The 26,662-nt window shown below is 39.9% G+C and overlaps 1 protein-coding gene across 1 annotated transcript; it reads right to left on the reverse strand.

The window, feature by feature from the left end:
* Positions 1–23,295: 23,295 nt before the first annotated feature.
* Positions 23,296–26,015, reverse strand: LOC122730631 (permeability factor 2-like). The gene is made up of 4 exons (XM_043969816.1): positions 25,153–26,015; positions 24,775–24,898; positions 24,579–24,662; positions 23,296–23,842 (listed from the first exon to the last, which is right to left on the reverse strand). Exons 1-4 carry the CDS (start codon positions 25,238–25,240, stop codon positions 23,827–23,829), a joined length of 312 nt encoding a protein of 103 aa, XP_043825751.1. The 5' UTR covers positions 25,241–26,015; the 3' UTR covers positions 23,296–23,826.
* Positions 26,016–26,662: the final 647 nt, after the last annotated feature.

Raw genomic sequence — 26,662 nt, forward strand, 5'->3', positions numbered from 1 at the left:
CTGTGCATGTTACATGGACTTATATTATTTATAGACTGTCACCTTCCATTAAAACGTGAACTCATTAAGGACAGGGACCATGTTTTGTTTTATTTTGTTTTGGTTTTCCCCTTTCTTTCCATCCCCAACACTTACTACAGGCCCTGGAATGTAATTATGCTTAAAAATTCTGGTTGATTGACTAACTATTTGGACAACCTCTTCTTCCTGCAATATAATACCCAGAACTCAACAAAATTCTGCAGAAGTCATGTGACCAGGACAGAGTATAATGGAACAATTTCCTTGTACTGAAAACTATAGTACCTTTTAGCCTCAAATCTGGCGTTTAACAGTAGCTACCTTTTTTGCATTTAAATAAACTTCTAAGTTTTTTCTACAAAAATTGCTATCTATCTACATCTCATCCATTAATTGATGTTTTAAGTGGAGGGATTTTTATTGATACTTACAATTCCACAGCATCAGCTTTGGCCCATTATTTCATCCTGCCAAGGTGCTTGGAGATTCTCCTTCCCTCATATCATGAATTATATTCGCTCGTTCTTCCAGTTTCATAGTGATTATACATTTGACAAGAATGGAGTTGTTTTCTTCATTGAAATGTAACCTCTGGGTCCCAGACCTAGAATCTTGTGTGAGAGATATGTGGACCATGAAAATCTATGTTCCTCTGGCCCCAGATGGAAACCTGGGAGAATCTCTCTTCAGCTGGAAGAGCAGCGCAACAACTCCCTGTGTGTGAGGACACAGCTCTTTCTTTTTCCTTTCACATGTGCAGTGCAGACTGATTTCCTCTCAAGGATCAGAGAGGCTGGAGAGCTGTCTGGAACCTTACTGCTCAAGCAGACCAGCTTCTAAATGAAGAAACTGATGCAGAGATAAGAAACTATAAGCACCTGGCATCAGCCCCGAAAATCTCCCCTAAAGTTGAGGTTCATTCCATTCTTCAGGAGAAGGAGGGTTAAAGGTGAGGCAGGTAGGGACATGATGAAACAGTTCCATGAAGAGGACCTGGTAAGCTTCTTCTAGACAATTAACAAAGGGCACAGCATGAATAAAGGGGGAAAAAAGGGCTGGTTGGGCTAAAGCTAGTAGTGGGAGGTGACATGGAGGAGGAGATAGAAAAAGATTAAATAGGTGGCATTTCCCTATACCCAGTCCTCTGTAGCTCTTGAGTTGTACGTGACCTCCAGACTTTCTTGTAATAACTTGTGCATGCCCTGGAGTCTCTTTATAATTCTTAGAAATGGTGGGGGGGGCAGCTAGGTGGCGCAGTGGATAGAGCACTGGCCTTGGATTCAGGAGGACCTGAGTTCAAATCCGTCCTCAGACACTTAACAATTACTAGCCGTGTGAACCTAGGCAAGTCACTTAACCCCAATTGCCTCACCAAAAAAAAAAAAAAAGAAAGAAAAAAAAAAGAAAAAATAAGGGGAAGGAAAAGTTGGAGTTCAGAAGCTTCTTTCAGAGTTAGCAGGACTATACAAATCATTAATGAAAGTGCTGGATAGAATAATGGAGAGGAAGCATCTCTCCTGCTTGACACTGCCTCATCAATCAATATTCTTGGGGCCTAGTTATTAATAGCAGTCAATGTTTTCCTTCATAACATCTCTGTTATTTGTCCCCTCCTCTCCTCTAATGCTGTCCCCACCCTGGTGCAGGCCCTCATCATCTCATACTTGGACTATTGAAGTAGCCTTTTGGCTTGTCTCCCTGCCTCAAATCTCTCCCCACTTCAATCCATCCTCCACTCAACTGTCAAAGTGATCTTCCTAAAGCATCTCCCCAGAGCCTCAACTCAATAAGCTTCTATGGCTTCTTATCATTCCGGGATCAAATATAAAATCTTCCATTTGACATTCAAAGCCCTTTGGAACTTGTCTTTTCTCACTACCTTAACAGCCTTTGTATTCCATTTTGCATACTCTAGCTTGTATACTCTTTTTTTTTTTTTTTTTTTGTGAAGCAATTGAGGTTAACTGACTTGCCCAGGGTCACACAGCTAGTAAGTGTTAAATGTCTGAGGCCGGATTTGAACTCAGGTCCTCCTGAATCCAGGGCCAGTGCTCTATCCACTGCGCTACCTAGCTACCCCTAGCTTATATACTTTTATACCCTCTAACATACTCCATAATCCAGTGGCACTGGCCCCTTTGTTGTTCTCCTACAAGATACTCCATCTCCCAACTTTGGGCATTTTCATTGGCTGTTCTCCATTCCTAAAATTCTCTCCCTCCTCATGTCTACCTCAAGCCTTCCCTGACTTTGTTCAAGTTCCAACTGAAATCCCATCATCTACAGGAAACCCTCTTAATTCTCAAACTTTCCCTCTTTTGGTTATCTCCGATTTATCCTCTCTCTCTCTCTCTCTCTCTCTCTCTCTCTCTCTCTCTCTCTATATATATATATATATATATATATATATAGATATAGATAGATAGATAGATAGATAGATAGATAGATAGATAGATAGATAGATAGATAGATCCTCATGTTTACTTAGATGTTCACATATTGTCTCCCCTATTAGACTGAGCTCCTTGAAAGCAAGGACTTCTAGGTAGCTAGGTGGCACAGTGGATAGCGCACTGGACCTGGAGTCAGGAAGACCTGAGTTCAAATCATACTTCAGACATTTATTAGGCAAATGACCCTGGCAAGTAACAAACTTTGTCTGTCTAGTTTTCTTGACTCTAAAATGCAAGTAATAATACCAGCTACCATCCAGGGTTTTTGTGAGTGTCAAATGAGATAATATTTGTAAATGGTGCCTGGCACACAGTAGGTGCTTATTAAATGCTTGTTCCTTCTCCCCTCCTGCTTAAGAGCAAGGGCTGCTTTTGGCCTTTCTTTGTATACCCACTACTTAGCAGAGTGCCCAACACATAGTAGGCACTTCATAAATGTTTATCGTCTGGCTGAGTAATAATAGCTAAGATTTATTTATTATTTTTAAGGTTTACATAATGCTTTGCAAATGTAATCTCTTTTTATCCTCACAACAACCCTACTACATATGAGGAAACTGAGAGTTGTCGGGGTTGTGGGTTCGACAACGGGAGTTGAGGATCGAAGACAATAAATCATTGACACAGCAGCACCACCTTTTGTGAAGAACTGTGTGGTATTTATTATTCAGGATAGCCCAGTATTTAAAGCAAACAACAACAAAGAAATCAAATAAAGTTTCTGCAAGAATAATTCTAAAAGAATAAGAGTAATTTTTCAACCTTTCAGCCTTGACATGTCAGAACTTATTCCAGGCCTTAACACGACAAGGTTAGTACAACTAATTCCTCAGACCCTGGGAGACCGTCTCCCAAGATGTCTCCCAAGAAACTCTTGCTGCTTCAGTGACAATGGCCCAAGTATGGGGAGGGGGAACTCAGTCAGAGGGGTGACAGAGAGACCTCTGGGTTTGCCACAGAGAGTGAGGGAAATTAAGAACCCAAGGCAACACAGGTGGTAAAGAGTCTGAGGCTGGATTTGAACTAAGGGCTTACCTGACACCGTGTCCTGTACTCTATCTACCAAACCACCTAGTTAAACCAGTTCCAAATCCATCCAACTATGGTATCATTGAGGCAATTTTTCTTCATCTTGTCTATAAGATTAAATGTCAGTGAAATTGTCATATGCCTTGCTAAAACTCAGGAATTGATTTTTTGTGTTTTGGGGGGGCAATGGGGGTTAAGTGACTTGCCCAGGGTCACACAGCTAGTAAGTGTCAAGTGTCTGGGGCCGAATTTGAACTCAGGTACTCCTGACTCCAGGGCCAATACTCTATCCACTGCGCCACCTAGCTGCCCCCAGGAATTGATTTTTAAGACATTACTATGGATCACCAATTATATCCCCCCTTTGAAGTATTTTTGACCTATGATTTCATAAACACAGGGAAGTTTTTAGAGTGTAAATTGATACCTCAGCAATTCTTCTGAATCTTAGATTCTTTTTTTGTAATAAAATATTTTTTTCCCGTTACATGTAAAGATAGTTCTCAACTTTTGTTTATACAAACTTTCCAATTTCAGATTTTTCTCCCTCCCTCCCCCCTCCCATAGACAGCAGGTAATCTGATATAGGTTATATACACACACACACACACACACACATATATATATATATGAATACATATACATATATATACATAATAACATTAAACATATTTCTGCATTAGTCATGTTATAAAAGAAAAATCAGAGCAATGACGATAAAACTCAAAATAGAAAAACAACAGCACCAAAGAAAAAAGAAATAGTATGGTTCATTCAGCATCTATACTCCACAATTGTTTTTTTTTTTTTCCTGGGTTTGGAGATTAATCTTAGATTCTTGTAGAGTTGTCTTGGGGCTGTGAGAAGTTGTAATTTACTGGTTAAAAGTCAGGGACCATCAGACTCCTGATATGAACCCAGATCTTCTTGAATCAGAATGGTCCTCTATCTGATATGCCATATTTCCTCTTTCAATCATGCTAAACTAATAATTAACATATCAGTTTATCAGCCCCTTGGGGTCATTTCCCCCAACCTGCACTCATATTATGAGGTTGAAATCCCCAGATGATTGGTTGACTACTCACATGTAGGGTTCTAGAGATAATTCTAAATTATTTTACTTCAAGTATTGTCACATACAATCCCCCATTGGTGTGTTTCCCATTGACTATCAACCAGTAGTATTAATTATTAGAAAGGGTAGCTATTACTAAGGTTGCACATAACAAGAACGTTTCTATAAAACATTCTTTCCCAAAGTTCTGGAAATACTAGCAGTAGCAATAAGATAAGAAAAAATGGAGGGAATAAACATTGTAAAATTAAAAAAAAATTATTACATTTTTTGCAAATCATATCATGATTTCCTTGGAGAATACAAGAGATTAAACTAAATATTAACTGAAATAATTAAAAAAGAACATCAATGAAGTATCAGGATATAAAGTAAACTAGCAAAATTATTAAAAGATAGTTCTTTAGGGGGCAGCTAGGTGGTGCAGTGGATAAGGCACTGGCCCTGGCTTCAGGAGGACCCTGAGTTCAAATCTGGCCTCAGACACTTGACACTTACTAGCTGTGTGACCTTGGGCAAGTCACTTAACCCTTATTGCCCTGCAAAAAAAAATAGTGGTTTTCCCCTCGTTAGAAGTCATTGAGCAAAGGCTAAATTATTTGACAAGGATGTCATAGATGAATTTTTTTCAGGAACTTATGAGACTAGATGGCCTCTAAGATGTTTTTTTCCAACTCTGAGATGCTATGATTCTAGAAGATCTCTGTGATGGAGAAGATGGAGAAAACAGAAGCAAAGTACACATAAAATTGTTCTCTTTTTCTCTTTACCTCCTTTTTTTTTTTTTTTAGTGAGGCAATTGGGGTTAAGTAACTTGCCCAGGGTCACACAGCTAGTAAGTGTTAAGTGTCTGAGGCCAGATTTGAACTCAGGTACTCCTGACTCCAGGGCTGGTGCTCTATCCACTGTGCCACCTAGCTGCCCCTTCTCTTTACCTTCTAATAATAGATTTCTATTTGTCTGAAAGAGTAGTCCCATTTCCTCCTTGTGCTTCCATGTTTCTGGTTGTTCAGTCATTGAAGTCATGTCTGCTTCTTCATGGCTCCATTTGGGTTCACACAACTAATAGTGTCTGAAACCTGATTTGAACTTATCAAGATGAGTCTTCCTAGTTCCAAACCCAGTCCTCTATCTGCTGTGTCATTTGGGTGCCCCCTTATCCTTCTTGCCCTCAACACATGTCTATAATGGCCATTGATTGTTTTGGGGTCCTAGCATCTTTCACCAGCCTTGCATTTATTTGAGGTCTTTTCTTTCCTGAAACTCTGATTACTTTCCAAGGCCTGGCTGTCTCTAAAATCATCCTGAGAGCAGTATCAATCAAAGAAACAATCCAATGGTTGCTTATTGCTTGGCCTTTATGACAAGTGGGAAACTGAAAGATTCACCAGCACCACAGACAAATCAAACAAACTTAACCTCCCTATATCTCCTTTCCTTATCTAAAAGATAGGGTTTTGAAATGGTATGAATAATCAGGTTCCCAGATTCCATGTTTACAGTAGCAATGTAAAAGATCTAGAGATAAGATGAATAGACATTTAAGGAATCCAAGATAAAGCAATTGCTGTATTCTTAATAACTTGTTACAAGGACCTACTGGTGACTCTATCACCTTCTAATCTTTCTTTTCCTCCATATAGCTGCCAAAATAACCCCCCCCACACACACCCCCAGACATGTATCTGATGATGTCATTGCCTTGCTCAGGAAACTTCAGAAAACTCCCTAGGATAAAAATATAGCTATTATAACTGGACCCTGCATTCCATCTCTTAACCCCTTCACAGATGCTGTTTTTTATGCCTGGAATGCATTATCTCCTCAATCCTGCTTCTCAGAATCCTCTGAAGTTGATTTTAATTTTTTGTCACTATTCTTTCAACAAATTTACCTCCCTGCTTAGACCCCACTTACCCTCTCTTTGACTCCAACTCTTTTCCTATTTGATTTAGCCTATCTTTAGACAAAATTCCTTGAATGTGTGTATTCCAGCTTCCTTTGTCAGACTACATAAGGATAAAACTGATGAGATATCTGTTCCCCTATTTTCTGCTTATATATTCTTCTGAGTACCTCAATTAAGAGAAATAGCTAGTTTCTGCTTTATAGTTTCTACTTTCTTCCTTATTTCTTCCTGGCCCTTTCCCCTCTCTTTTCTTTACGTTCTGAAAACCAACAAAATGGAATAAAGCCATAATCCACACCTACAGTTGTACTTTTCTTTTTTTAAAACAATCTTGAAGACAGTAGAATTTTGAAGGGAAAGTTTTCTTCTCTATTAGACTATGAGTATTTCATTGTCATATAGACCTTTCCAATTGTTTAAATATATTTACCTTTCTGTGTTCTTCTTGTCTCTTATGTTTGCATTTCAAAGATCCCACCCAGCTCTGGTGATTTCACTAGGAATTTTTGAAAGTCCTTTATTCTGTTAAATGTCAATTTCCCCCACCATTAGAATATCCCTAGTCTTATAATCTAAATTATTCTTCATTGTAATCCTTTATCTTTTGCTTTGTGGATATTGTATTCCAAGATTTCCTTAATACATACATAGTAGTTGCAACATAGTCTAAATGTGTTTCTTCTCTTTCTGGTTGTTTCAAGTAATTTTTTTCTTTGACTAGATTTTGTCTGTGACATTCCTGAGTGTTCTCATTCCTCTCTCTCTCTCTCTCTCTCTCTCTCTCTCTCTCTCTCTCTCTCTCTCTCTCTCTCACACACACACACACACACACACACACACACACACACCCCAATAGATTTTTCTAAGTTCACTTGAGCCTCTAGTTCCTTTAGATCTGGGAAGTTTTCTTTTATGATTTTTTAAAAATATGATGTCCAAATTTTTTTGTTTGCTCATCATTTTTGAGAGATAGAACAGCCATTCTTAAATGATCTCTATTCAATGTGTTTTCTAGGTCACTTGTTATTAGTTGTAGTCTTTAAAAACAATCTTTGGATTTTGTTCAATCCATTCTATTTTAATTGGATACCATGACTTCGATAAAATTTTACACTTAATCTTCCAAAATACTTATTCTCTTTCTATTTCCCCCCTCGAGAGCCCTAATTTCATTTCTTCCAGTTAATCTTGGAGTCCTTGTTGGACAACCTATTCTTTTTTTTTTTCTATCAGAGGCTCTCTGTTGTTATTCATCCTTCATTTTGAAGAAGACCAATGATAGCACAGTGTTGGAGTCAGCTGTGGCTAATTAGACCAGTACAAGTTTTACCACAGATTGGGCACAAGTAGTCCATTAGAACATTATAGGGGGCAGCTAGGTGGTACAGTGGATAAAGCACCGGCCCTGGATTCAGGAGGACCTGAGTTCAAATATGACCTCAGATACTTGACATTTACTAGCTGTGTGACCCTGGGCAAATCACTTAGCCCTCATTGCCTGGAGAGAGAGAGACAGAGAGAGAGAGAGAGAGAGACAGAGAGAGAGAGAGAGAGAGAGAACATTATAGTGGAAATTGCCCCAGAATTGTATAGCTCACATTTCCTTTGTGCCTTTATGATTCTGCTTTGCTCAAGGAGTATAGTGCCTTCTTTGATATGGGAATGTCATTCTGGACAGTCCTCTGCCTGTGTTTCTAATGTCTCAGTCAATACTAAAGTTTTTCAGAGATACCTTAAGAGTGTTCTTATACCATTTCTTCTGAGTATCATGAGAACATTTACTATATGTGAGTTCTCAGTAAAATAGTCTTTTGGGGGAGGGTTCATTTGGCAATGGGCTATGTTGCCAGCCCATTGGAGTTGAACTCTCTGCAATAGAGTTTGAATACTTGGCAATTCAGCTCTAGAGAGGACCTTATTTTCCACATAATCTTCAGGATCTTCCTGAGACAACTGAAGTAGAAGTGGTTCAGTTTTCTGGCATGGCCCTAATAGGCTGTCTGGGTTTCACAGGCATACAACAATGTAGTCATCATGACAGATTGGCAGACCTTCAGTTTGCTATGGAACCGAATACTTCTCTCCCACACTTTCTTTTGGAGCCTCCCAAATGCTAAGATAGCTCTTGGCAATCCATGTATCAACCTCCTCATTGCTGTGTATAGCCCTGAAGAGTGTACTGCCAAGGTAAGTGAACTTATCCACAGCATTCCCAATTTCTTCATTTACTGTGACCAATGGTTTCACATATGGGTGGTGTGATACTGACTGGAGGAAGACCTGATGAAGGGCTTTGATACTGTCAGTCAATGAAGGCCTGTGGAAGATGATGGTTGCTCAGAGAAGTTCCTCAGCATTGAATGCCAGTTTCATGATGGCATGCTTGCCCAGGTTCTGGATAAAAGACCATGCTCTCATGCTTTCCCAGTCACCAAAGAGGCTATATGTATATTTATTGAAGAGTTACTCCCCTTCTTAATGCTTACCTTAATCCATAGTATTCCTTCATTACATTTATTTATTTATTTATGGCAGGGTGATGAGGGTTAAGTGACTTGCCCAAGGTCACACAGCTAGTAAGTGTAAAGTGTCTGAGGCCGGATTTGAACTCAGGTCTTCCTGAATCCAGGGCCAGTGATTTATCCACTGTGCCACCTACCTGCCCCCTCCTTCATTACATTTTAATATTGTTTTTTCCTCTCATTCCCAGCCTCAGTTTCTAGATGTGTAGTTGGTGCTAAGGCTAGGCTCTTCTCTCCCTCAAACTCTTGGAAGTGTTGATCAGACCCTGCTTAGTTCCATCCCCTCTGAAGTCAGAATCCTAGTTAGGGGAGGTGGCATCATATTCCCCTCTCTGCCATGATCCCTGAGTCACCCAGTAGCCCAATACATGTGCTGTCCTCGGCCCTGCTCTCTCTTTCTCATTGCATAGTCTCTGCCTCCCACTGTGGCTGTGACAGGTGCCAATGGGATCTTGCAGACCATCCTGGTCTTTGGTCTCTCTAATGGTCCCTCAGATAAGGGCTGTCTGGGTGCCACCCTGATACCCTCTCTTCTGCTGTGGAAGAAACACTGGCTTCAGGCCTATTTCAGTGTCCTATGTCTTGTCTCCCTGCACAATGACTTATCAGAGGCCAGCTCTGTCTCCTGCTGCTGTTCTGAAAGACCATGGCCTAGGTTCTACTAACTTCAGGGCCCATTTAGGGGAGCCTGTCCTCTCTTTCGTCTGAACCGAGGTTCTTCTCAGTCCTAGGCACAAAAGCCAACACATGACTCATTTGATCCCCACAACAACCCTAAGAGGTAGGTGCAATTATTATCCCCATTTTACAGATGAGGGAACCGAAGCAAACAGAGGTTAAGTGACTTCCCCAGGGTCACAGAGCTAGTAAGTGTCTGAGGTCACATTTGAATTTAGGTTTTTCCAACTCCAGACTCAGCACTCTATCCACTGTACCACCTGTCTCATTAGAATATTAGTTTAAAAAAACTATATAGAACAAATCAATAATGTTAAAGCAAAGTGTCAAACATGAAAAAACACCATGAAGCAAATAAAATAAAAAATGAAATAGTTGAAAAAATGAGTGGATAAGGCACTTATTACACATTTACTGTGCATAGAACACTGTGCCAAACACTGGGGACACAAGCAGCAAAATCAGACAGTCCTGCCCCTCAAGGAGCTCAAATTCTAATGAAGACACCACACGCAGAGTTTCAGCCGGACCTCAGATGGAAAGGTCCCAGAGTCCTTAGGATGAAGCAGCCAAGCAGATAGATGGTTGTGCCTCATCTTTAATGTCATTATTTAATATCACAATTCCCGGGGCTCAGGGCCTGAGGGGAGATAGTGATCAAGGTAGTGGTGGTGGTTTGACTTACCTAACACAGGCTGCCTCCTTTCTCTCCCTCAGGGCGCCATGCTAGCTGAAGCTAGGCTGGCTCACCTACCCTCAGAGTTGCAGTTGGCTAATGAGTTGCTATGGATGGATGGCCCTTTCTCCAGTTGATTTCCCCAGATGATGGCTGGAAGGGCTGAGTCGAAAGCAGGACTGGTCACCTACTGGGAGTAACTGCCTCTCAGTGGGCCCTGTGCCTCTCTGCCTCTTGGTGGTAGTTGTTGCTGCTGGTGATCAGGAAGATGAGCTCCTTCTCTACGATGATTTCTCCCTTAAATTCAATATGCAATTAAAAGAAAAAAGAATGCTGCTTCAATTCTGCATTTGTCTTTGCTGGGGTCTGACTTTAGTCAACAAAGATTATGAAAGATAGGGCATGAAACTGCTGGAATGAATGGAAAGCAACACACACCCAGATCCATGCAATAATCAATAACAGTACAACATACACCAACAATTGGTCTATGAATAGATAAAGCAATGTGGAATAAGTCCACATTATAACATTATGTGCAAATGAGCAGCACTTTATCATTAACCCATATCTTTTGTGTGTGTGTGTGTGGGGGGGCGGCAATGAGGGTTAACTGACTTGCCTAGGGTTACATAGCTAGCTAGTGTCAAGTGTCTGAGGCCAAATTTGAATTCAGGTCCTCCTGAATCCAGGGCTGGTGCTCTATCCACTGTGCCACCTAGCTGCCCCATCGACCCATATCTTAATGCATTTCCAATCAATGGCAGTTAAAAGCATAATGTGTTTGTAATCCTATGAAAGAGAAAACTCCCACAGGGGAACAAAAACTTAAAATATCTCAGGAATTTGACCAGGTTAAAAGGAGCATTAGCTATCCTATCTCTGAAAGAAGAGATAAAAATCATAAAGTACTTTTGTACCGATATATAGGGGTTTGTAATGAATAAAATCTCTATGGGATTTTAATTTGCCTGGGGACAAATTAAAGTGGAAGAACAAAGAAACTTTTCAAACTTGAAATCAGGAACAACAATCCCCCCAAAATAATCTACCAGGAAAATAATAAAACTAGTAAAATAACATTCAGAATTGTCTGAACAAAAAAAATCCAGGGTCATTAAGCTGTTTAGAAGCAAAATTTAAAAGAGAAAAGGATGAGGAAGGAGGAGAAGAGAGGGAGAGAGGGAGAGGGAGAGGGAGAGGGAAGAAATGAGGAGAGGTAAATGAAAAGAAAAGAGAAAAAGGGGATTGAGGGAGGTAACCCAGAGGAAAAACCCACCCAAAGCAGTGCTACAGGCTACCTATGTAATTAGATATCAGAGCTGCAACAGTGGTTCTCACTTTGTCCACATCCAATTTTCTGCAACCATAAAGAAATGCTATCCATTATTACTCAATCTTCAAGGACATATGATATATAATTTTAACCCTAGATGGCGCTACTCTCAAACTACCGGCCAATTGATTTCCTAGAGTTTAAACACTGTGCCTTAACTTGGAGTCTTCTCCGCTGAATTCCTGCCACTCACCACACTTGGGCCGTCTACATACTTCCAGCTTGCTTCTCCCTCTTGTTGCTTGAGCTTGCGCTCAGACAATACTGCTTCAAATGTCCTGATGAAAATTTTTCCTTGGGCAGTCCTCAGGGTTCGTCTGTCTCCTAAAAAATTTGAAAAGAAGAGATTGAAAGACAGACCCCCAGTATCTAAGTACAGAAACACCTTATGATATTTATCTCTTTTTTCAAAGCTATAATTAACTTTCATTTTAACTTGGTTTCATGTGGATAATCATATTGAGAATGGGAAAACAGGAAGGAAACACACTGTGGAGTTTGTTGAGTCAGCACAATTTAGGTAAAGTTTTAATCGCCAACATTTTCCACCCCGTGCACACACACTGAAGAGTCCAGTCTTTCATTTTGTGCCCTTAGAGTAAGTCATTTAAGAATGCTGAGATAATGGTAAGAGAAATCTGGAGGTCTGATTTCTAATCTCAAGTGTGTGGTGATCAATTATGTGATTCCAAACACACTTTAGTGTCTATGCAATTAAATTGTGCTCTTTTGAGTGTTATTAGTCACTTGTCAAAAACTCTTTGACCACTTGGCATGGTCCTCCGTCAGTGGAAACACACCATTTAGGTACTGGACTTTGTGAGGACATGGAACTGACTTTATTATCTCTCACAAAGACCAGCATGTAAGTAGTGAGTTTCCAAGGATGGAGGGCCACCAAGCTGCCTAAGCAGAGGAAAACTGACCCAGGTTGGAAAAATGGAACAAGTTAAAATTGGTTAAAGCCAATTAGAATCCATAATAGCCTGTGAATGGTGATTATGCCCCCAGACCTGGTGAGAGAGGCAGGCCTAATCTCAAGTACAAAACAAAAACTTATGAGGGAGACTGAAATAAATGTGGCAAGTTCAATGGCAGTGCCAGGAATAGGCCTTTATAATGAAAACCATAATGTAATATGTATTATAATATAATATAAATCATCTGAGGCTCCTATGTGATTGAAAAAGAGCCTGGACCTGTTGTCAAAAGGCCTGTCTTCAAGCTTCAGTTCTTTCCCTCACTCATTGTAGAACCCTCAACAGGTTATTTAACTTCTTGGACTCAAGCTCTCAAATGAGGAAGTTGAACAAAGTAACCTCCAAGATCCTTTCTCATTTTTATAATCTATGATTACATAAGTCTGTGATTCCAGGGAACATTAGTCTTTTTGTTAAATTTTATAAAAGTATTTTCCAAAAATGTATTTTATTATTTTCCAGTTACATGTAAGGATAGTTTTCTTTGTTTTGTTTTTTTTTGGGGGGGGGTTGGTGAGGCAATGGGGGTTAAGTGACTTGGCCAGGGTCACTCAGCTAGTAAGTGTCAAGTGTCTGAAGTCGGATTTGAACTCAGGTCCTTCTGAATCCAGGGCCAGTCCTCTATTCACTGCACCACCAAGCTGCCCCATAAGGATAGTTTTCAACATTCGTTTTCATAGGATTTTTAGCTCCAAATTTTTCTCCTAACCTCCCTTCCCTCCCCCCTCCCCAAGTCGTATTGTGAAAGAAGAATCAGAGCACAAGGGGAAAACCTCAAAAAAGAAGGGGGAAAAAAACCAGCCCCAAAGTAGAAATAGTATGGTTCAATCCGAGTTCAGAATCCACAGTTCTTTTTTCTGGATGTGGAGAACATTTTCTATCATGAGTTCTTTGAAATTGTTTTGGATCAGGAATAATTGTCTTTACTCCCTCTCATGGCAGAGTGGTACTCAAAGCGGAGTGAATGCTTTCCTTACTAAATAAAGGGAGCAGCTGCCTGGGAAACTTCATTTTTTTTCCTAATACACTTTGCTGCAAGTCCCTCCCCACCTCAAGAGGAAGATGTATTTTAAGAATAGTTCTGCCACTTCTTCCCTGGGGCAATAGAAAGATCCCAGAAGAGGTGGAGATCAAGAGAACCGGGCTCTATTCCCAAATGGCATACACTACCCATGGCCCAAGGCAAATTCTGTGTTTCAGTTTCCACATCTATAAAATAAAGGTTTGGAACAGGTGATCTCTAAGTTTCCTCCCACCCCTATCATTCTATGGTGCTAAAACATTTGGCAGTTCATTTATCTTTTCTTCACTTCTGTTCCTTCCCTTGTAAAATAAAAGAATTAGGTTAGAAAATGCCTTTTGACGTTAAAGTTTAATGAGTCTAGTGATGGATGGTGTGTCATCTTTTCTCCATGAAAATGCTGCTGCTGATTCACAATGGAGGAAGTGCTTTGACTTTCTTTTTCTGGTAGTGGCAATGGATGGTGTGGGTACTATAAAATCTTTTGGCAAGATGGATGACTGGGCTTAAAACAAGAGGTCAAAGAAAAATTGATGGATGACTCTTCCTTATCTTTCATGTCTTCTGATATGTTATTCTACCCCACGTGCTCTGAGATATAGTGACAATAGCCTCTTTGCTTTCCCATATAAACACACATACACACACACAAACTTGCATTTCTTTACTCTAGACATTTTCATTGGTTCAATGCCTGAAATTCTTTCCTTCCTCATCTCCACCCTCTGACTTCCTTTAGGTCCCAATTAACTTTTTTTTTTTGGTGGGACAATGAGGGTTAAGTGACTTGCCCAGGGTCACACAGCTAGTAAGTGTCAAGTGTCTGAGGCCAGATTTGAACTCAGGTCCTCCTGAATCCTGGGCCAGGGCTTTATCCACAGTGCCACCTAGCTTCTCCCCAATTAACTTTTAAAACTTTTTATAGAAAGTCTTTTCTAATCCCTCTTAATTCTGTCTTCCCTTTGTGATTATTTTAAATTTCTTCTACATATAGTTTGTGCATGGTTATTTTCATCTTGTCCTTTCTCCATTAGACAGTGAGCTCCTTGAGAGCAGGGACTGTTTTTTGCCTTTTTTAAATATCCTCATAATTTAGGACAGTGGTTGGCACACAGTAGGCATTTAATAAATAATGCTTGTGGATTTGATACAAAAGTAAAACATTATCTTGAATTCAGAGGCTAATTGTTCCAACCAAGAGAACTATCCAGACTAGGTTTTTTTGTTACATCCCAGAGCATCAAGGGAAGAAGGAGATATTATCGCCAGGGCCAGGGTCCATCTTTTACCTTTTAGCTTTTGTATGCCAGAAAAATGTAAAGGAAACTAGTATACAGAGAAGGATTAGAATTTGCCTTTCTCTGATGGGACAAAGGTGTCTTACCTCTCCTCTTCCCCTTCCTATATAACAGGGTTATGTTGTATAGCCATCCACAGGGTAAGTTTGAGAGAGACTGCTGGGATAACTTTGGAGGAAGGTTCCCTCTAGTCATCACTGAAAAGGAAGAACTTGTATAGTGCCTCTTGATTTGGGGAGATAACATTTTTTTTTTGGCGTAAAGGAAGAATCTTTTTTTGGGGTGGTGGAGCAATGAGGGTTAAGTGACTTGCCCAAGGTCACACAGCTAGTAAGTGTCAAGTGTCTGCTGCTGGATTTGAACTCAGGTCCTCCTGAATCCAGGGCCAGTGCTTTATTCACTGTACCACCTGGCTGCTCATAGGGAGCTAAACATTAGAAACAGAACACTGGGGGCAACTAGGGGGCACAGTGGATAAAGCACCAGCCCTGGAGTCAGGAGGACCTGAGTTCAAATGCGACCTCAGACTCTCGACACTTACTAGCTGTGTGACCCTGGGCAAGTTATGTAACCCCTAATTGCCTCACAAATAAATAAATAAAATAAAGATATACATTAAAAAAAGAAGAAACAGACCACTTATGAAAGAGGCCATATATTGTAATTGGTGAGAGAGAGAGAGAAGATTAGAAAAGGACTAGAAATGAGAAAATCTGTGGGTTTAGACAAAACATCTCAATTTTCTGTGCCTCAATTTCCTTATCTGTAAAATAACAGTATTAGATGGCGGAGAGGAAGCAGCAAGCTGCCTGAGCTCTCCTTCTGTTCCCTCAAAACGAACATTAAATCAAGCCTCTGGACGGATTCTGAAACTACAGAACCTGCAAAGAGACAGAGAGACACAGTCCTCCAACCAGAGATAATATAGAAGACTTCAGGAAAAGGTCGGTCTGACTCGGGCAAAAGGGAGGCCCAGCGCAGGGCAGCAACCCAGCGCCGAGGGGGTCGGGGCAAGTCAGCAGGAGCTGCGGGCCACAGCCGAACAACTGAGGCTCCCGGAACCTGGTTCAAAAATCTGGTGGCCAAGAAGGACAGTGGAAAAACTTACCTGCACCGGCCGAGAGGGCCACGAACGACGGGATCAGACGCCGGGGTCTGGCGCCTGGCTGGCCGAGCACAATCATACAGGAAGTGCAGGGCGGGGGATCTCCACACACCATAAAGGCCTCAGAGTAAAAGCCCGGTCACACAGCACCTATACACCTGCACAAGAAGCCCAAAACAGGGACCCTGGTGCCCCCAGAGCAGACCTCAACTTAAAGAATAAATAAATAAGCTGCAATAATGAGTAAGAAGCAAAAAAGAGCCCTCTCCATTGAGAGCTTCTGTATCAATAGGGAAGAAGCCAACACAAACTCAGATGAGGACAATAGCCTCAAATTGTCTACATCTAAAGCCTCACAAGGGAAGGTGAATTGGTCGCAAGAACAAAAAGCCTTCCTGGAAGAGCTCAAAAAGGATTTTAAAAATCAATTGCAAGAGGTAGAAGAAAAAATGGGGAGAGAAATGAAAGCAAAACAAAAAAACTATGAAAAAAGAATCAGCAGCTTGGAAAAGGAAGCTGAAGAAAACAAAGCCTTAAAAAATTCATTTGGCCAAATGGAAAAAAAGCTGCATAATCTCACTGAAGAAAACAATACCTTAAAAAATTCACTTAGCCAAATGGAAAAAAAGGTACATAATCTCACTGAAGAAAACAATACCTTAAAAAATTCACTTAGCCAAATGGAAAAAAAGGTGCATAATCTCACTGAAGAAAACAATGCCTTAAAAATTAAAGTGGGACAGTTGGAAGAAAAGGAATCCATGAGACACCAAGAATCAGTCAAGCAGAATAAAAAAAATGAAAAAATAGAAGAAAATGTGAAATACCTCATTGGAAAGACAACTGATCTGGAAAACAGATCGAGGAGAGACAATTTGAGAATCATTGGACTGCCTGAAAGCCATGACCAGAAAAAGAATCTAGATACCATATTCCAGGAAATTATTAAGGAGAACTGCCCTGATATCATAGAATCAGAGGATAAAATCATCATTGAAAGAATCCATCGATCATCTCCTGAAAGAGACCCCAAAAGGAAAACTCCAAGGAATATTGTAGCCAAATTCCAGAATTATCAGGTGAAGGAGAAAATACTCCAAGCAGCCAGAAAGAAGCAATTTAAATATCATGGAGCCACAGTCAGGATTGCTCAGGACCTGGCAGCTTCAACATTAAAGGACCGCAAAGCTTGGAATATGATATTCCGGAAGGCAAAGGAGATTGGATTGCAGCCGAGAATCTATTACCCAGCAAAAATGTGCATTTTCTTTCAGGGGAAAAGATGGACATTTAATGACATTGGGGACTTTCAATCTTTCCTGGTGAAAAGACCAGAACTGAATAGAAAATTTGATCTCAACATACAAGACTCAAGAGAAGTTTAAAAAGGTAAACAGAGGGGGAAAAAAAAGTTACCCTATTAGGTTAAACTGTTTATATCCCTACACAGGGATATAATACTCATAACCCTTAAGAACTATAAATGTATTTGGGCAGAGAGAAGGACTTTATATAGAGGGTATAAATATAAATTGTCTTTGATGTGATGATACAAAAGAATTAAGGGGATAAAAAGGGAGTCTATGGGGAGGAGAGGAAAGGGGAGGTGGAATTGGATGAATTATATCATATGAAGAGGTGGAAAAAAACCTATTATAATAGAGGGAAAGAAAGGAGGGGGGAACATGGTTTCAACCCTATTCTCATTAGATTTGACTCAAAGAGGGAATAACATATACGTTCATTGGGATAAAGAAACTTAACTCATTCTTTAGGGAAACAAAAGGGGAAGGGAAAGGGGGGGACTGATAGAAGGGAGGACAAAAGCAAGGGAGAAAAGGGTAAAGAAAAGAGAGGGGGGTGATAAAAAGGGAGGGAAGATTGGGGGAGGCAGGGGTAAGAAGTAAAACGTCGGTGAGGAGGAATAGGGTGAAAGAAGGGGGGAAAAGTACAAAGGGGGTAAATAGAATGGAGGGGAATAGACAGTCAGTAATAATAACTGTGAATGTGAATGGGATGAACTCTGCTATAAAACGGAAGCGAATTGCAGAGTGGATTAAAAACCAGAACCCTACAATATGCTGTTTACAAGAAACACATTTGAAGCAGAGAGATACACACAGAGTAAAGGTAAAAGGCTGGAGCAGAATATATTATGCCTCAGCTAAAGTCAAAAAGGCAGGGGTAGCAATCCTTATCTCAGACAAAGTGCAGGCAAAAATAGATCTCATTAAAAGAGATAAGGAAGGAAATTACATCTTACTTAAAGGTACTATAGATAATGAAGTAATATCAATATTGAATATGTATGCGCCAAGTGGTATAGCATCCAAGTTCTTAGAGGAGAAGTTAAATGAGTTACAAGAGGAATTAGATAGTAATACTATACTAGTGGGGGATCTGAATCTCCCCCTCTCAGAATTAGATAAATCTAGCCAAAAAATAAATAAGAAAGAAGTGAAAGAGGTGAATAGATTACTAGAAAAGTTAGACATGATAGATGTCTGGAGAAAATTGAATGGGGATAGAAAGGAATATACCTTTTTCTCAGCAGTACATGGCACATTTTCAAAAATTGACCATGTATTAGGGCACAAAAACATCATAGTCAAATGTAGAAAGGCAGAAATAGTAAATGCATCCTTCTCAGATCATGATGCAATAAAAATTACATGTAAGAAAGAGCCAGGGAAAAGTAGAATGAAAATCAATTGGAAACTAAATAATTTCATTCTAAAGAATGAATGGGCCAAACAAGAAATCATAGAAACAATCAATAACTTTATCCAAGAGAATGACAATAATGAGACAACATACCAAAATCTATGGGATGCAGCCAAAGCAGTGCTTAGGGGAAAATTTATAGCTCTAAATGCTTACATGAATAAGAAAGAGAAAGAGGAGATTAATGAATTGGGCATGCAACTTAAAAAGCTAGAAAAAGAACAAATTAGAAATCCCCAATTAGACACTAAATTAGAGATCCTGAAAATTAAAGGAGAAATCAATAAGATTGAAAGCAAAAAAACTATAGAATTAATCAATAAAACTAAGAGTTGGTTTTATGAAAAAACCAATAAAATAGATAAAATACTGGTTAATTTGATTAAAAAAAAGAAAGAAGAAAACCAAATTACCAGTATCAAAAATGAAAAGGGTGATGTTACCACCAATGAAGTGGAAATTAAAGCAATAATTAGGAAATATTTTGCCCAACTGTATGCCAATAAATTTGACAATCTAGATGAAATGGATGAATATTTACAAAGATACAAACTGCCCAGGTTAACTGAAGAGGAAATAAAATCCTTAAATAAACCCATATTAGAAAAAGAAATTGAACAAGCTATTAATGAACTCCCTAAGAAAAAATCCCCAGGGCCAGATGGGTTTACGGGTGAATTTTACCAAACATTTAAAGAACAATTAATTCCAATATTATACAAATTATTTGGAAAAATAGGTGAAGAAGGAGTTCTACCAAATTCGTTTTATGACACAAATATGGTGGTGATACCAAAACCAGGCAAAGCAAAAACAGAGAAAGAAAATTATAGACCAATTTCCCTAATGAATATTGATGCTAAAATCTTAAATAAGATATTAGCAAGGAGATTACAGCAAGTGATCACCAGGATAATACACTATGACCAGGTGGGATTTATACCAGGAATGCAGGGCTGGTTCAAGATTAGGAAAACTATTAACATAATCAACCACATCAATAAGAAAACCAACCAAAATCATATGATTATCTCAATAGATGCAGAGAAAGCTTTTGACAAAGTACAGCACCCATTCCTAATAAAAACACTAGAGAGTTTAGGAAAAGGGGGAGCTTTCCTTAGAATAATAAACAGTATCTACCTAAAGCCATCAGCAAGTATTATATGCAATGGAGATAAATTAGAGGCCTTCCCAATAAGATCAGGGGTGAAACAGGGATGTCCATTATCACCCCTATTATTTAATATTGTCCTAGAAATGTTAGCTTTAGCAATCAGAGAAGAGAAAGGAATTAAAGGAATTAGAATAGGCAAGGAGGAAACAAAACTATCACTCTTTGCAGATGATATGATGGTATACTTAAGGAATCCTCGAGAATCAAGTCAAAAATTACTTGAAACAATTAACAACTTTAGCAAAGTAGCAGGATATAAAATAAATCCACATAAATCATCAGCATTTCTATACATGACCAACAAGGTCCAGCAGCAAGAGATAGAAAGAGAAGTTCCATTTAAAGTAATGGTAGGTAATATAAAATACTTGGAAGTCTACTTGCCAAGACAAACCCAGGAACTCTATGAACACAACTACCAAACACTCTTCACACAAATCAAATCAGATCTAAATAATTGGAAAGATATCAATTGCTCATGGATAGGCAGAGCTAATATAGTAAAAATGACAATACTGCCTAAATTAATTTACTTATTCAGTGCCATACCAATCAGGCTACCTAAAAATTATTTTATACAGCTAGAAAAAATAATAACAAAATTCATCTGGAAAAACAAAAAATCAAGAATATCCAGGGAAATAATGAAAAAAAATTCACAGGAAGGTGGGTTAGTGGTACCAAACCTGGAGCTTTACTATAAAGCGGCAGTCATCAAAACTATCTGGTACTGGCTAAAAAATAGAGTGGTAGATCAATGGAATAGGCTAGGCTCAGGAAATGCAGTAGTAAATGACACTAGTAATGTAGTGTTTGATAAACCCAAAGACTCCAGCTTCTGGGATAGGAACTCAGTATTTGACAAAAACTGCTGGGAAAACTGGAAGATAGTATGGCAGAAATTAGGCTTAGACCAACATCTTACACCTTATACTAAAATAAGGTCAAAATGGATACATGATTTAGACATAAGAGGTGATACCATAGGTAAATTAGGAGAGAAAGGAATAGTGTACCTATCAGATCTTTGGAAAGGAGAACAGTTTTTGACCAAACATGAGATAGAGTATATTATAAAATGCAAAGTGGATGATTTTGATTATATTAAATTAAAAAATTTTTGTACAAACAGAAGCAATGCATCCAAAATTAGAAGGGAGGCAGAAAGCTGGGAAACAATTTTTGAGGCCAGTGCTTCTGATAAAGGCCTCATCTCTAAAATATATAGGGAATTAAATCAAATTTATAAGAATCCAAGTCATCCCCCAATTGAGAAATGGTCAAAGGATATGAACAGGCAGTTTTCTGATGAAGAAACCAAAGCTATCTATTCCCATATGAAAAAATGCTCTAAATCTCTAATGATTAGAGAGATGCAAATTAAAACAACTCTGAGGTACCACCTGACACCTATCAGATTGGCTAAAATGACAAAAAAGGAAGATAATAAATGATGGAGAGGCTGTGGGAAAATTGGAACACTAATGCATTGTTGGTGGAGCTGTGAGCTGATCCAACCATTCTGGAGAGCAATTTGGAATTATGCCCAAAGGGCAATAAAGCTGTGCGTACCCTTTGACCCAGCAATCCCACTTTTAGGTCTTTTGCCCAAAGAAATCATGGAAGGGGGAAAGGGACCCACATGTACAAAAATATTTATAGCTGCTCTTTACATGGTAGCAAGGAATTGGAAGTTGAGGGGGTGCCCATCAATTGGGGAATGGCTGGACAAGTTGTGGTATATGAATACAATGGAATACTATTGTGCTGTAAGAAATGATGAGCAGGAAGAGTTCAGAGAAACCTGGAGGGTCTTACATGAGCTGATGATGAGTGAGATGAGCAGAACCAGAAGAACATTGTACACAGTATCATCAACATTGAGTGTTGACCTACTGTGATGGACTATATTCTTCTCACCAATGCAATGGTACAGAAGAGTTCCAGGGAACTCATGATAGAAGAAGATCTCCAAATCCAAGAAAAAAAAAGAAAGTAAGAACTGTGGAGTATAGATGCTGATTGAACCATATTATTTCTTTTGTTTTGGGTGCTGTTGTGTTTTTTTCTATTTTGAGGTTTTGCATCACTGCTCTGATTCTTTCTCTTGTAACAGGATTAATGCAGAAATAGGATTAATGTTATTATGTGTATATATATATGTGTGTGTATATATATATCTATATCTATATGTATAGAGATATATAGATATAACCTATATCAGATTACCTGCTGTCTAGGGGAGGGGGGAGGGAGGGGAGGGAGGGAGAAAAATCTGAAATTGTAAAGCATGTATAAACAAAAGTTGAGAACTATCTTTACATGTAACGGAAAAAATAAAATATCTCATAAAAAAATAACAGTATTAAACTAGGTTATCTGTCATTCCCTTCGGTTTTAAGGTATATTAGCACTCCCTTTATTTATACATTTCCATTTATTTCTTCTTTTGGAAGTTGATGTTGCTTCTTGCCATTTTGATTCATAGCTTCTATTGCTTAAGTTAAGTGAATTTGTACCATTGGAAGCTGTAGCATGAAGATAAATCCCTAGACTACACTCATGATTTGAAAAAAAAATTAATGCATTCAGTAAATCTTTATGACCTAATATAATTCCTGGTACATGCTAGGCTTACATAAATTCAGTAGTAGTTCTCTGTGAATAAAGGTGAGTCTTTTTTACCAGAGTTGAGTCTAAACATGTACTTTATTCCTGTCTTTACTGATGGTTGAGGCCACATGGTCTGATCAGAGAGACAATTTGAAAATATTTGTTCAAATATGCCTTTGGCACATATTAGCTGAGTGACAATGAACAAGTCACTGAATCTGACATAACTCTTTCAGATGAGAAATGATCTGAATTGGCATGGGAAGTTCCAAACCAAAACCAAACAATACACAGTCCAAACCTCTGTATTTGGTCTACTGTATTCAATCTTGATGTGTGATGGTAGGTGTCAAATATTGTATTTATGGTACTTATGACTTGGATTCAAGTGAAAAGTTTGCCTTACTGTCATTTACTTTCCTATTTAAAAAATGAATGGATGTGTCATGCCAGTATTTCAACCCCCAGTCAGCAAAAGCAATGCAATCTGATTGACATTTGCAGGAATAAGAAGGCTATTAAATGAACAGAAAAATGATATCATGAATAAGTTTTCCCCTTTAAAGTATAAAAACCACCCATTTAGTACGCATTCTTCCCACCACCAATAAAAGAAATACAAAGAATAGATATACTTTGTAGTTATTTATTAGGAATAAATATTTAAATCTCCTGATTTTAGGACATAAATAGAAAGAACATTGTGTATTTTTACACTAAACATGACAGTATGCCATACAAAGAAGACATTAAATGTCTATGGGATAATTAGAACATTACAGTTCTCAATACTTCAATATAAATACATAGTTAACAGACAATGTCAAATAATTATCATAAATAATATTTGTGGTCAGCTCCTACATTCATAAGGGAGCTTTTCATACAAATCATAGCCCACTTTAAATAGATACAAAATAAATGATTCTCAACAAATTTGAAAATATTGCATTCAAATGAAATACATAGCACATGAAGGAAAAACAAATAATTGGTTTTGTAAAAAGTGAAGAGAAGACATCAGTGTAAAGTTAACAACTGGTTTCAATCACACTTTTAAAAACTAACAAATAAAATAAATAAGAGCACTGCAATAAACAAATCACAGATGCTTGGCAAAGTCCTGGGACTCTTCTGGCTTCTGGGACCCACGGTCTCAAAATGGAGTTGCTTGGGCATTGCAAGAGACCATCTTCTCTTTTAAAGTTACTGGTTGGCGCCGCTATAAAAAATAATAATAATTGATATTTAATCAACAATCTATAACTAGAGACATTTCCTGAGATCCTGCATATGGGCAAAAACCTAACCTGACTACAGCTTGATCTACACAGTCATAGTAAAGCAAAGAAAATCCATCAAATAACCTATTTGTTTTTGTGTTAATTATAGTCACTAGGAAGTTGTGCAGGCTTCCCCCCTAAACAGATGTCTTGAATCTTAGAAAATGTAGGTTTTTAAAGGGTGGGTAGATTTTTAACAGACTCCTGTCAATTACATTTCATAGGTTGGCAAGTAGGCTGCTTGGCATAGTGGATAAAAAGCTAAACTTAAAGTCAGGAAAATCTAAGTTCATGTCCCACCTGTGGCTTGTGCTGGTTATGTGACCCTTGACAAATTACTTGACCCCTCAGTGCTTTAGGCTAGCCTTTAAAATCCTACGATCAAGAGGTTCCCACCTGTATTGGTAAAGGGTGTTTCATCCCCTGGAAGTTCGTGGTACCAATGAAATCATAGGTCTAATGCCTATCACTGTGGTATCAGATGCAATGACAATATTAATTTGAATTTGAACGTGGAATTATGAAAGGAAAGAGTGGATCAAGTTCAATAGAACCTATCGATTTAAACACCTTTTCCGTCCCTGACAAAAAATCCTGACTTCACCTCTTTTAAAGGGGGTGATGTGGGAGGAGACAATCTGGGCACCTTTGTAGGTACGGCAAAGTGATAGTTACCTTTTCAGCACCTTCTCCACAATTTTCTTAACCTGGGGGGCCGCGGGGTTAAGGCAAAATTCCTTTCCATTCTTCAGAGTGACTCTGCAGAGGAGAAGAGAAGAATCATGAGAACTCGATTCCTAGGACCCGAAAGGGCTGAACTTTTGAGGACAGAGAGGGGCTGGGCGCAGAAAGTTGGTTCAGCCAGACTTACATGACTTCGACGCTGGAGCACTGAGGACCGGCTGGGATCACCTTCAGATTGGCGATGTTCTTGTAGGCGATGCCCTGTACGGTTTGGAGACACTGGCAGCGTAGTTCATTGGCATGGGGCGCTCCTGATGCAGAGAAAAGAGAGATAACGGTTATGGATCGCAAGTGTGCGCCAAGCACTTCACCCCCCGGCCCCCAGATATCTGTCCCTATCTTCTCCTCCAGCCCCACCTGACTTCCTCAACCCATCTCCGCAGGGGGACGCCAGGTCCCCGTCCCCACGTGTGCTGGGGCGCAGCTGCAACAGCAGTGCCAGCTGTAAAGACAACGTCCAGTCCCTGCAGCTCTCCACCCCTGCAGGCTTCCCTTCCTCTCTTACCGCTGACTGGCCGGACTGAGGGCGTCAGGAGCCCGGACAGCAGGCACAGCAGGAAGACACAAGACATCTGGCGGAGGCTAGGGCTCATGGTGGCGGAGTTTGGTGCTTGGAGTTCTGAAGAGGAGAAGGCTGGGGATGGCTGTTCCAAGGCTCCTTGGTGCTGTGTGGCTCTCCTTGCTCCGCCGGCTGCTTTTATACACTGGGGTCCAGGGCCGGAAGCGGGAAACCTCACTGTCCGGGAAATTCCCGGTCCCTTGTGCCATGTCCTGACTCAGGAAGAAAGGCGCAGAGCCCGCCCCTCGGGGAGAGGGCGGGGGGGGGGGCCGCCTGCCAGCCAGCCAGCCCGCCAGCCTGCCCTCCTGGCGCAGGCTCCGGCTCGGGAGCGCGCCCTTACACGAGCGGGGAGCGCCCGGGTCTAACCCAAAGTAGGAGAACGGAGCCTCCTGAAAGGAGCTATCCCTTGGCCCAGAAAGAGAGCCGAGGATGTGCGGGTCCTGGGGGTGCTAAGCGGGAGGTGGAATGGCTTCATAGAGCCCAAGCGTCGGGAGTCATGGCTAGGCCACTTTCCCCAGGAATGGTATTTGTATTCGCTGCCACATTTGTAGACGGGCAGCGAGAGGCACGAAATCCTCTAGGGGAGAGAAGCATTCCGCGGGTAGTTGGCGCTGCGGAGATCTGCGCCAAGTTGTATTTTACAGAGGTCTTCGTGTGAACACTAAATTAAGGGTCAATAATCCAGACAGTGCTGCCTAGAATTATAGGGGAAAAGACCATGCGATCAATATGGCACATGTCAACCAAGAAACCACAAAAAGGGGGAGGGCGAAAAAGCATTTATCAGACACCTAAGATGTGCGAGGCACTGTGTAAGCGCTTTACAAAGATCTTGTTGGAACCTCACAACCCTGGGAGGAAGGTGCTATTATTGCCCCTATTTTATGGTCGAAGAAACTGAGTCACAGAGGCTAAGTGACTTGCTGGCTCAGGGTCACACAGCTAGCAATAGTTTGAGGCTGGATTTGAATTCTCTTTGTTACTCCAGACTCAGGTGTTCTATCCACTATTAAGTGCCTACTGTGAACCAATACGGAAAGACAAAAACAGCAGTACCTGCTCCCAAGAAGATGACATATATATACTTTGTGACTGAGTCTTTCAGAGGGAAGCTAAAATTATATGCCATTTCTAGATCCCTATCCTTGGAAAACTTCTAGGAATCTAGGGTTATAGGAAAGTTATGTTTTTACATCTATAAACATGAAATTTACATAGAACCCTGACCTGGTTCATAGGTTTCTCTGTCTTTATTACTTTGTCTCTGTCTCTCTCTGTTCCTCTCTATATCTGTTTCTATCTCTATGTCTCTGTCCCTCACTCCCCCTATCCCTCTCTGTCTCTCTGTCTTTATCTGTCTCTGTCCCTCTTGGTCTCTCTATTCTCCTCTGTCTATCTCTATCTCTTTCTGTCTTTCCTATCCTTCTCTCTCTATGTCTCTATGTCTCTGTCTCCT

This window comes from Dromiciops gliroides, chromosome 6 (genome assembly GCF_019393635.1).
Source record: "Dromiciops gliroides isolate mDroGli1 chromosome 6, mDroGli1.pri, whole genome shotgun sequence".
Classification (NCBI taxonomy): domain Eukaryota; kingdom Metazoa; phylum Chordata; class Mammalia; order Microbiotheria; family Microbiotheriidae; genus Dromiciops; species Dromiciops gliroides.